Source organism: Uloborus diversus, chromosome 2 (assembly GCF_026930045.1).
Source record: "Uloborus diversus isolate 005 chromosome 2, Udiv.v.3.1, whole genome shotgun sequence".
NCBI classification, from domain to species: Eukaryota; Metazoa; Arthropoda; class Arachnida; order Araneae; family Uloboridae; genus Uloborus; species Uloborus diversus.
This window is the reverse complement of record NC_072732.1, coordinates 3,116,719-3,129,648: the sequence shown is the minus strand read 5'-3', so window position 1 is coordinate 3,129,648 and position 12,930 is coordinate 3,116,719. Positions and strand designations below refer to the sequence as shown.

General features: G+C 34.9%; 1 protein-coding gene across 3 annotated transcripts in view; it reads left to right on the top strand.

The window, feature by feature from the left end:
* Positions 1-12,930, top strand: part of LOC129216857 (protein unc-45 homolog B-like) — a 98,517-nt gene that overhangs the window by 54,624 nt on the left and 30,963 nt on the right. For all 3 annotated transcript variants that reach the window (XM_054851072.1, XM_054851069.1, XM_054851070.1), the window contains exons 5-7: positions 4,493-4,663; positions 10,165-10,333; positions 11,155-11,313. In XM_054851072.1, the coding sequence (XP_054707047.1) occupies positions 4,493-4,663; positions 10,165-10,333; positions 11,155-11,313 (499 nt within the window). The remainder of the gene's footprint in view (positions 1-4,492; positions 4,664-10,164; positions 10,334-11,154; positions 11,314-12,930) is intronic.

Below are 12,930 nucleotides of genomic sequence, written 5' to 3'. Positions count from 1 at the left end.
CCACACACAAAATAATAAATTTTTGCCCAAAAATTGTATTTTGATCGCATATTTAAAGAATCATTGTGTGAAACAACTTAGCAATCTAATATGATATTCACATTAAAAGTGTTGGATATGCCTAATCAATGTTGATAGCCAAATTTCAGATATAAAAAGCCATTCTACAAAAAGTAAAAAGCTTAACTGGTTACAAAAAAAGCAAACATCAATTTTTTTTATAACAAGATTCTTTGGTTCACGATATGTTTCTTACATAATTTCATCAAGTCTTTCAATAAAAAATATTATGAACTGTGTAATACATATGTATGTATCAATTTTACCAATTATTTCATATTTAAATTTTAAAAAAAAATCCCATTCACTTTTTGCATTTTTTTAAATAAAATACCCAGTTTTTTGGGTATTTACCCAAGCCTTGGGTAAATACCCAAAAAATATTTACCTACCCGCTGGGTATTTACCCAATCCACATCACTACAGCTGCTACAACCACTAGAGCAAAATGCAACCAGTATTTGAAAAATGAAAAATCAAAGAAAAAGAATGAAACAAAACAAGAAAAATGCAATTCAAGGAGGGGGTAAGTTTTTTTAAAAAGAAGAAAATGTTTCTCCAAAAAGACATAATGAAAACAAATGCAAAAGCAAAACATTTGGCTGGTGAGGCTGAAAAATCTAAGGACATTAAGTTGTTCATTCAGTCACATAAACTTAAAAAAAAAAAAAAAAAAAAAAACACTATCTGAGAAAGAAATAGAAATAAATTCCTTGTATGTAAAATTAAAGGAAAAAAGTTCGAAATTAAAAGATATTTAATCTGATTGCTAGTTTTTGATTTTTTTTCCCTCCATCATTTTATTAAGTCACATTTAAAAGAATTTTTGATGTTATTATTTTATTGTATCTTTAATGTTCTTTATTGTTCATCACCTCTAATAGATTGAATTTGAAAACGTGTGCGCTAATTTAATTAATTCTATTTAGAGGTCCTTATTTTTTGGTCCTTATAAGTCCTTACTTTTATTTTAAGGGGTTACAGTACCTTAAAAATGACCAAACAATCAAAAAAATTTTTATCGCTTATTTCGAAACTAAACAGTAGTCCAAACACAGGGGAAAAGTTTCATTGCTGTAGTTCAAATATTTAAAAAGTTATGAGTGGTTTTAGACCATGCTCGCTACGTGTTCTTATGCAGAAGAAAAACTTTAAACTGCTTTTTCTCGATGATGGTTTTTTTGTGTTTTCAAGTCATTAGAATCGCTAAGGATGTTTTTCTATTAAAGATACAGCTTTAAAGTAATACTTTTTGCAATTGGGATAACATATTTGACAAAACTGTGCATTGGATAAGCATTTTATAAATTACGCAAACATTTAGAGCATGTTAAACCTTTAAAAACAAGTTAAAAAAAAAAAAACTTTGATTTTTTCGCATAATTAATCGCAGAAAATTTTCTAATAAACTCATAAGCAAATGAATGCACAGATTTTTAGAGATGATTATAGTGATCCTTTAGCAAAAAGCTTTTTTTTAATTAGTATAAAAGTAAAAAAGCCTTAGGGATTTCAAAAAATTGAAATTTTGCTCAATTTTTTGAATTTTTAAAAAAGTAGCTAATATTTTTAAATTTTGAAAATAAGTTATTGATTACGGAATAAGTATGCATGTTATGGTTTTGAAGAAATATAAAATTTACTTAAATTAAAAAAAAGTGTTTGAATGGTACTCTGACCCCTCAAAGAAGTGTGTACGAACTCTGATTTATCGTATGCAAAGTAAAACACCAGTAGCCGCCACTTCAAGGTTAAAACGCACTAGTAGTTGCTACAATAAAGTATATTTTTAAACTGTGGGTCTGTGGGTAATATTAACGACCTCTCTTGAAACCCAATGAGCATAGGATATCCCAATGCTTCCCTCATCGTCCCATTTTTCTAAAAATGTCAGAATTTCAATTTGCTCTTATCCATTTTTTTCCCAAACCTCAAAGGGGATCCAGCAGAGGCCACTCCAAAATCTCAAAATTTCTTGGCCCTCCGACATTCTCCTGTCCGAAGTATTTACGTTATTTACTTTAAATTCAAATAACTGATGAATAAAATGGATTCAATGGGATAGTTACATTAAGTACCAATATATTTTTCACATTATTATTGTTAATTTCTTTCTTTAAAGTATACAAGCCACTACTAGTGTTTTACCTTACTGCAGTGTGCAGTAAGCCAATTTTGTTTTTGAGGCAGACCCTGCTATGCCAGTCTAAAATAAAATACAGTAGAAGACTGTTATAATGCCAACCTATATAACGCAATTTTCTTTAAACTGCTGAACTTTTCAGAAGTAAACAGGTTTTGAAGCTCAAAAAATTCCTCTGTTTTGCTTTGCAAACATAAAAATTGTTTGGCAAATTAAATTTTGAAACAGTTTTTCATCTTTCCATCTTAATTCAAAGCTTTTAAATTTAAAATTAGTAATCATAATAAACAGAAAATATCAGATGGCTCTTGAAAATGCAGCTGTTATGCACACCATGAAGCTAGCAGAAGTGCAGGATAATTCACTTTCTTTTGATTGTGAGACATATTTATTTGAAAATAACTAATTGTAGTATTGGTGCTTTAATATTCATTGCAGATAAAACTCATTCTGAAGTGCTAATATATAGGTATATTCTGAATGTTAGTTTCAAAATTTGGGAGATGATCTATATAACACAAAATCCTGTATAACGCAAAAGCTCTGGTCCCAAGGTGTGCAATATAACAGTCTTCTACTGTAAATAGAATAAATCTATTGTGTTTTGAATTTTGTCATTCGACTCATTTAGCTGAATGTTATTTTCTAGGTGTTTTCTTTAACGGCGAATCGAACGGTATTGAAATTCAAATTTTAAAATTGTCTTATATCGAAACCCTACACTTTTGAATTCTACGTTTCTACCGTCTAACATTGAATCTATGTTGTAGTGATTGCACAGTTTGTCTTGTGTGATATCAAAACCATACGGCATGAGGAATGCCAGTACAGGCGTCCTTGGTATAACACGGTTCATTTGTTCCATGTCGTATCGAAACCGTGTTATACTTGACTTTTTTAAAAATAACTCTTTAACTTAATTTTTACTCATTACTCATGTACACAGCAAAAATCAGGGCAACAGGTATCGTATTGTATCGAAACCGTGTTTCGTGTTACATTGAAACCGTGTTATACGAGACTTAAACAGGGCCGGATTTACGGGAGGGTAGGCGGGGCTACTGCCACGGGGGGGGGGGGGGGGGCTCCACAACATAGGGCCCCTGCAATAATTTTTTTACAAAATATCTAACTTCACGAGTCGAAAGTATCGAATATATACATTGATATATATCAATATATTCGGATATATATCAAAGTATCGGATATTTCCGAAAATATGATGATCTTTTCGAACCCTGATTAGGGGCCTCCACACTTCCAAATTCGGCCCTGGACTTAGAAATAATGTAAATCAAGGAATGTGTACCGTGCTGTTTCGAAACCAAGTTTCATAAAAGCAAAGTAAAAACTGATTAGAGTTATTATCAAACATGAACAAAATATGTTAAACAAGAATGAAACACCATCTGTTTTAAAAATAACTTTCGTGTTGTATCAAAACCATGAAGTTTTAAATTCGAGTTTCGTACCATGTAATATCGAAACCGTGTTATACGAGGAATGCCCGCGTCTGTTTTCCGTAAACTCCTCCGCTCGTGAAAAATGTTTTGTACAAAATATCAAACGCCATTAGCGAAGATACCTGACATATTCTAATACTGTCTAACACTAAGCAGAGTGAATATTACACATTACAAGGAAAGATACTTGTGCTATAAAAAGCTTTTATTTAAAAGTCTAAAATAGTTGGTAAGTTGAAGAAATTACAGTATACGTTGCAAAACAGGGTGGACGGACATTTAACTTCATACCTGTAAGGCGAATATTCTAAATAACGCACACTATTCGGACATGAGGAAAAAAGAGCACCATGCTAAAAGACAGCCACACAAACCCTCTGTGATCTTACTTCTGGGGCATTCCATGGTATTTTTGACATTATGTAGAGTCCGTAACGTGACCTTTTTTTGCCATATCTTTTTAGTTTACCGTTTGATTTGCAAATTATTTTAATTTGAGCTGGTGTGTTGGTAGGAAAAGATCAAAATAAAATAATATGCTCATCAAACAGTAAATTAAAAAGTTATGGCAAAAAAGGTCACGTTACGGACTCTACATAATGTCAAAAATACCATGGAATGCCCCTTCTTATATCCCACAGAGAAACAGAGTTGATGCCCACTCGTGGCGCCATCAACAGTGAGACAAACAATGAGAATACAACAATTGATACGTATATATATTTATGATGACAATAGGGGGTTGTTTAAATGGCAAGACCAATTATGTCTGAATATATTATACGACAAAAAAGGCTCACGGAAAAACGTTCCCTCTTCCCCCAAGGCCGCCAACAACCTGCTGGTGCTGTCGAAGGAGAAGGCCGGCGCGGAGCTGATCATGGCGCAGAGTGGCGTCCCCAAGCTGCTGGCGGCCATGAAGCTGGAGAAGAACGAGCAGATCTCCATGGCGATCGTCCGAATCCTCAGCGAGCTCTGCAAGAAGGACACGGACAGGGTGAGCTCCCGCTTTTTCGTTCCCTCGCGAGTTCTTGCCAACCCTGTTGGCAAGGGAGCCTTGCAAAACCTGTTGGCAAGTTCTTGCCAACAGGTTTTTGCCGAAGTGGCTGAAGTATTGGGTTGGGGGGGAAGTTGTGTCGTATTCGCAACTCCAGAGCTCGAATACGCTACCTTGCGGTGATTAACAATACTAAAGAGAAAGGTAAAACATTCCATTCCACATGTTTTCTCTGGGGTAAATTACTGTTTGACCGCGGATTGTATGTAATTTGGCAATCTGTCATGTAAAGACGATTCCATCTGAATGAATCCAGCAGGGGAGAAGGGGAAATAACGATGGGATTTTTTGATGCACGCGTTTTATAATGTCACTAGTGCTTTATGCATTTATTGCATTCTCAAAAATAAAATGAGGGGAAACAAAAATAGTTACCATGGAAACAGCAAAAAGAAAATAAAATATTTTCATTTCGTGCAGGAACGTAAAAGCAAAGGGGTGAGCTCAAAACTTTGTTGTGAATAAATAAATCAATTCATTTTTGCTCTGAGAGTATAGATTGAATCTGCTTTAGATTTAAAAAATGTTGCTGTGAGCCAATTTTCATTTTTACAGAACTAAGGTAAATAATAATAGAGAGGCAAACGTGCACATCTGTAGCAAATCGACTGACACCCCTATAAACTAATAGATACGTCCATTTCCGCCTATAAACCGGATATCAGCCTTTCCATGTAATCGATGGTCAAACAGTACAGGCTTCAGACAGTTTGTGGTGTAATGTAATTTCAGAAGAATAGAAAAGAAAGCTTCCCGAAAACGCGATGAAAAATGACCGTCGTTCGCTGAGTGTCAAAGCAAGTTATAAGTTACGGCATTTGTTTGTTTTACCTTTTTCATCCGCCATTAGACAGTGGCTGCAGCGCCCCCTATAGTTTATTGGAATTGCGAATCTCTGAAGAAAATATTTGAATTCATCTATAAAAATGTGCGTTTAATATTAATCAATTAGACAGTCGCCCGTCTATTTATAACAGGTGAAAATTTGCTTCTACATTTGAACGAAGCCATTGCCTGTTTGGTGATTTTTTGATAGTTGAAATTTTAACCCTAACACCAGTGGGTTAACCCTAAACTCCAGTAGATAGCGTTCATTGCTTTCGTTTCTTCATTCCCCTGAAATGACACAGTTTTACCAGTAAAACTGTTAAGTTGCCGGATCGAGTTCAGCCTTGTCACGATAAAGCCTTTCTTTCCCTGCATGTCAAACATCACCAAAAAAAATTATCAAATTATCTTGCTGTGGCGGGAGTTTCATTGCTGAAACACGCGGGTTACTCTATCGTCGGCTATTATTTATATGAGGATTATCTTTGATAAATATTTATTATTTGTTACTACTTGTTGCTGTCTTTCAGGCAACCTGTGAATTCCTGTTTTGTGGAAGTTCTCGCCCTTGAAGTTAAAATAATCAGCAACTGCCTCGGAAACACTTTCAAAAGACTCGAATTTTTTTCCCGTTATATATTTTTGCAGAGATCTGAAGAGGTTAATAATCAGATGGTGCAATATCAAGTGAATACGGTGGGTGACTAGGGACTTATCATCCTAACGCATTCAGTTTTTTTTGTATCGCCATTGCAGTATGCGGTCGAGCATTATCGTGGTTGAACACTATTCCTTTTTTGGACCCTAATGCTGGCCTTTTTTCTTTGATAGCTGCATTCAGTTTATTCAGCTGATTGCAGAACAGATCTGCATTGATGGTTTCTCCCTGTTTCAGCAACTTGTAGTACACTGGACCTTTCCTGTCCCACCACAAACAACGCAGTACTTTTCGTTGATGGATATTTGGTTGTGGAACTGTAGCTGAATTCAAATACTTTCTTAAAAATACCACATAACTTTCCCTCCAACCCTATAGTATTTGCAAACTGGCAGGTGGCCGTTTTTACAATTTTTTTTTTTTTGCAAGTTAATGAAAGAACATGAAAAATGCTTTGATACAAATTTCATGTGGGTTTACTTGTTTTCTAGTTTAAAAAAAGGTGCATTATTTAAGAGTTAAATGTTTTAAAAATTTGTTTTTACACTTTTCATACATAAAATAAAAATTAGCGATATGTATTAGAGGCTGAAAAACAAATTAAATAATGATGTAAGTCATAATGATGATCTTGTTTATGACAGCCATTTTTACAGACAAAACTATATTTGAAGAAACTGTACCAGTTTAAGCAATACTAAGTTATAAAGTGAAAGAAATCGCGATAAATAAAAAGCAAAACTAATTTCCTTTAATGTTTAGCACTTAAAGAATTAGATTTATATGAATATATAATAAATATATAATTTATATGAATATATAATTTTATATAAATAATATTTAATAGATTTTTATGAAGATTTTATAGCGTGCAATAATGCACGCTATAAAATCTTCATTAAAATCTATTTTTTGCTGTTTCAGCATGGCATAGCTATGAACTAGTTTTATAAGCTTAGTTGTAGATAAGAAGTGAATGATTTTTTATTGCAAAAAGGAAAAGTTAATATCTCTATCAGGGTTGCCACGCCACAGGGAAACCTGAAGAAACAGGGAAAACACAGGGAATTCAAAAATCAACAAAAAAACAGGGAAAACCCAGAGAATTTTGAAAATTTCCTCAAAAACCTGGAAAATACAGGGAATTTTTTTTTTCCTTCTTAAATTAAAGTTACAAAAATCAATTCCCAAATATATAAACTACCGGAAATTAAATAAATAGTAATAATTATAATGAGAATATTAATAAAGTTCAGAAATAAAGTAAAATAAAAAATGGTAATTTTGCTTGAAAGTAAGTAAATATTAAAATATTTCTCATAAAAATAGAATCTTGAATTTCATGATAATTTAGAGTGTATGAAATGAGTCGTCAATAATCATTGTTCTGGGTCACTCATGCACTTTTAGGTCCATGGCTAAGAGAAGTTTTTTTTTTGAATAAAAAGTTGAATATATTCAACCACCATGCTATTATTTCAGTTATTATGAATTCTTATTTAGTTAGAAATTTGTGTTTTGGTTTTTTACCCTGTGGTGAAATGATCAAGATATGAATGTTCTTTTCCAAATAATCAGTGCTCGCTCGTTTGTAATGTTTTATTTTCATACAGGGAAAACACAGGGAATTTTTTTTTCCAAAATTGAGTGGCAACCCTGTCTATATTCTAGCACTGCTTGCAGGAAATGTTTGAATATTTGCAACTAATGTACAGAACACTTTAGATATTGCAGTTGATTTCTCAACACATCTCCGCCATTTTGGTGCATTGGTTGTTTATAAGCGAAGAGGGCGGAACAGGAAACCCCTGTTTCTATTACGTTGCCATTGATTGGGCTTCTGTTCAGCGCCTCTTGCGGTCAAAATGGGCAACGTCCAATCAGAAATAAGCAAACTTTGAAACGTTGACATTGATTGGTGGATGCACGTGCTGTGTCGGTTTAACACAGAAAAGTCATAAATTGTCAATGCCCATTAAGCATCAGTGCCATATTGTGGGGACATGGTTTAATATACGGGGTCATCCTAATGTAGGTAGTCTTTTCAAAACTTATAGTCAACTATAAGTTTTGAACTTTTCAACTTTTGAACTTAACTTTTCAAAACTTATAGTTAACTAGAACTTATAGTTAACTAAACTATTAAGTATGAAACGGGTCACTTCCACGGGAATGGTCGGAAACACGGGGGATTTTTATGTAATATGTTTTCAATATATATAAATATATGTATATATACCGTATTTTCGGGAATAAGCACCGCGGCACACACAAGAAAAAAAGCAAAAAAAATTGCTGGTCTTTTAAAAAAAAGTCTTTTTTTTCTTTTCAAGTAAAAAAAATCCAAGTTTGTAAAAAACGTTTAAAATGCTGCCAATAGATGGCACCACGTCGTCCTGCTGCCGACAGTTAGCCCAACATAATGATCAACGAAGGAAAAGTACGTAAGCCACGTCAAAAAACGCCAGTGTTTCAATATTTTTTTCTGACATAAAACTACGTTTTTTGATGTTTGCAATTTTCTATTTTGCTTCTGATTTCTATATAAACGCTTTTAATTATGATTAATTGATTTCAAATGTCAAACTAAACAGTAAAAATGACTTTTTAAATCAAATTGGTGAAAAAATATACTTCGGCATAGTTCTATATGTTCAAGAACGTTATCCGTTATTGTTCGGTATTCCAATGTCGACTTACGTCGTTTCTATGTTGATCAATATTTTTGTGTGACTCGGGCCAAAGCGTTTGACATTGGCGAGGCATTGAGGAGAAGGGTCCGCGTCCCTCGCTCTGGATATCCAAAGAATGTGTCCTTCCAAGGGAAGAAAATTATATTTATAGTAAAGTATGTATAATTTCATTAATTAAAAAATTTTTTTTTTGTTTGCATTCCATTCCAGCTTTCTTTACTAATGATTGTGCTTTTAAGTTTAATGGCGGGTGTGGCGCATACATTAAAATTTGTTTTCCTGGAGAATATTTTTGGATGTGGCGCTTACAGCGGGTGCAGCGCTTATTCCCAAAAATACTGTATATACAGTCGAACCTCCACATATTGAAGTAGCAAATAGTCGGGGGAAAAAATTCGATATACAGAAATTTCAATATGCAGAATGGTTCTGTTTTTATCCTAAAAGTTTCCTAAAACATTAAAATTAAAGCTAATTTACGTGTATGAAACCCAATTTCTAATTGATACAAGCATTGGATTAAATAAAAGTTAGTAATTGAAAAAATAACAAATTACATTTAACTTGTTCCACCACATTAGGGGGATTTTCGTTTTGACAATGTAATCGAGAGAAAAGTAAAAAATCAATCTACTTAACTTGAATGATTTTTACTGCAGCTAAAAAGACTAGGAATGATAATCAACAGAACAAAAGGGATGACTTGAAACTGATTTTACAATGTTAGTGGTTACAACTAAGATATTTGAAATAAACTCGAGGGAATTTAAGAATTCTAGAACGAAACAACAACCTATCTACACACCCCTGAACCCCAGATGCCTTATGAGTTTCGTAGCAACCTTTAGTGAACATAATTTTCTCCCCTAACCTTTATTTTTCATGAGACAGTCTAAAGAGGAAAGAAAACCTACGAATGTCTCGAAAAAAAGTTCGACATATAGAGATTTTTTCGATATATTGAAACAATTTTTCTATGTAATGAGCATAGAAATTTGCTGGGATTTCGATAGATAGAAAATTTCGAATTGTGGAAGTTCGATATATGGAGGCTCGTCTGTATATGTTATTTCTTGGCTGAAAGGTGGTGCTAGTTTTCTATGTAGGATACAATCTTATGGTGGGTCAAAGGAGCAAACGTACGCACGAGCAGTTTCAGAAGGTACGAGAAACCCAGCGGGAGACGAATTTCGATGTGATTTCGTTCAGACGGGCTAGTCTCGCCTCTGCGTGACGAAAGGTTTCTCTCTCTCTCTTTGCAGACCCTGGTGGTCCTGGGTGAGGTGGGCGTGCCCTTCCTGGTGGAGAACCTCAACTCCTTCTCTGAGGAGTACGTGGCCTGCGTCCAGTACCTGGTGCAGGTGGTGCTGGATTCCCTCTCCGGGATGGACCTCAGGGAGGGGAAGAAGCCGGACAAGGTCCTCATGAAGGGTGAGCGACGCCATCTGTCGAAGTGTCTCCCGTTCCACCATTTTGTTTTTGTCTTCTATTTAACCCCGGGTGATTTTGATTTTGTCTTCTATTTAACCCCCAGGTGATTTTGTTTTTGTCTTCTATTTGACCCCCCAGGCGATTTTGTTTTTGTCTTCTATGTAACCCCCCCCCCCCAGGTGATTTCGTTTTTGTCCTCTATTAAACCCACCCGAGGGATTTTGCTTTTGTCTTCTATTTAACCCTCCCGTGTTTTTTTTTTTTTTGTCTTCTATTTATCCCCACCCCTGGGGGATTTTTTTTTTGTCTTCTATCTAACCCCCGGATGATTTTTTTTCTTCTGTTCAACCCGGGGGTCATTTTTTTGTCTTCCATTTAACCCCAGTTGTTTTGTCTTCAATTTAACCCCGGGTGATTTTTTTTTGTCTTCTATTTAACCCCCCGAGTGTTTTGTTTTGTCTTCTATTTAAGCCCGGGTGATTTTTTTTTTGTCTTCTATTTAACCCCCCGAGTGTTTTGTTTTGTCTTCTATTTAAGCCCGGGTGATTTTTTTTTTTGTCTTCTATTTAACCCCCCGAGTGTTTTGTTTTGTCTTCTATTTAACCCCCAAGTGTTTTGTCGTCTTTCCCCCCGGGTGATTTTTTTTGTCTCCTATTTTACCCCCAGGTGATTTTTTTGTCCTCTATTTAACCCCCAAGTGATTTTTGTCTTTACATGCGTTCGACCACCCAGGTGGTCGGACTGACCGACCTGCGACTTTCCAAAGCGATCGGCAGTACCCCGACCCAGTGGTCAGACTGACGTTCAGCTCTCTCTTTCAGAGAACGAGGCGGCCATCGACGGCATAATGGGCGCCCTGGTGGGCAGCGTTTCCGCCCGCACCATGTCGGCCGAGGGCAGGGACGCCATCCTGGAGCTGATCATGAAGAACGTGGAGTACGGGGCCCTCAACTGGGCCACCAAGCTGGTGCGCTCCGACGGTGAGTTTGTCCTCCGTCTAGACGGACACCGGTCCGTTTCTTTGAAATCGAGTACGGGCGTCCCTCGTATAACACGGTTCATTCGTTCCGTTCGAAGCCGTGTTATACGAGACTTTTTTAAAAATGACTTTTTGACTCTTTTTTTTCTTACACTCATTAATCACGTACATTGTAAAAATCATGTCGGTATGTATGGTGTTGTGTTGAAACCGTGTTTCGTGTTATATTGAGACCGTGTTATACGAGGCTTAGAAATACAGGGGTATACCTCATATAACACGGTTAATTGGTTCCGTGTGGTATCAAAACCGTGTTATACGAGACTTTTTTAAAAATAGCATTTTTAATTGTTTTTTATACTAATTATGTATGTGCATGAGAAAAATCAGGTTAAAATGTGTCGTGTTATACGAGACTTAGAAATGATGTGAATCGAGGGATGTGTGCCGAGTTGTATCAAAACCAAGTTTCATAAAAACAAAGTAAATACTTGATAGGGTTATTACCAAATATTAACAGAACATATTGAACAAAAAATAAAATTCTGTCTTTTTCAAACATAGCTTTCACGTTATACCCAAACCATGAAGTGTTAAATTCAAGTTTTCTACTGTGTCATATTGAAACCGTGTTGTAATAGTCGCAAATTTGGTACCATGCCATATCGAAACCGTGTTATAAAAGTACCGTGTTATACAACAGACGCCTGTGTACGGTATAGAAAGAGGTCTCTACCAGGGAAAAAATGTACGCGTGGATGCATTTCCAAAGACACATGTTCGTAAAGCTGTATTAAATTCAGAATTTCACAATGTATTGAACTGTAAAAAGGGTCGTTGGACGGAAAACTTCATTCATTTCACTAAAAGTAACCATTTTAAAGGGTAATGAACAAATTGTTATCGCTAAAGAAATCACAAACGAATTATGTGTGACAGCAAAAAATTTTGTCGTTACCTTTTAAAATGATTTCTTTTCTATGAAATAAAGAAACGGGGCCAAATGGGCTATTTTCAGAGAAATGGCATAATTTTATTTCAACGTCTTAAATTATTATTTCTCGATAAATGAGATATGTTTCCCTTACGTTAGAACTTTAGGTTTCAAAACCTGCAAATGATTTCGTCATTGCTACATTAAAAAGAGCAAAAATATCAAGTACATACAGCAATTGACAAGAGTTCGGATGTCCCATACGTGGTGCTTGCAAATAAATTAAATTTAAAGTGCCAAAGGTATTTAATAAAAATATAACTGTGTCACTGGAGTATCTTTGTACAAAATATAAAGATTAAGAAACATGCTTTCTTCTGTAAAATACAGTCGGACCTCCATATATCGAAGTAGCAAATTTCCGAAAAAAAAATCGATGTATAGAAGTTTCGATATATAGAAACGATTTTATTTTATCGTACAAATCTCCTAAATCACTAAAATTAAAGCTAATTTTCATGTATAAAAACCCAATTTCTAATTTATATAAGCAATGGATTAAATGAAAGTTGAAAAAAAAAAACAAAAAAAAAACAGAAATTACATTTTTGCGCCGTTATACATCTTCATTCTTCTGCAATTAACTTGATTCGTAACATTAGGGGGGTTTTGTTTTGACAGTGT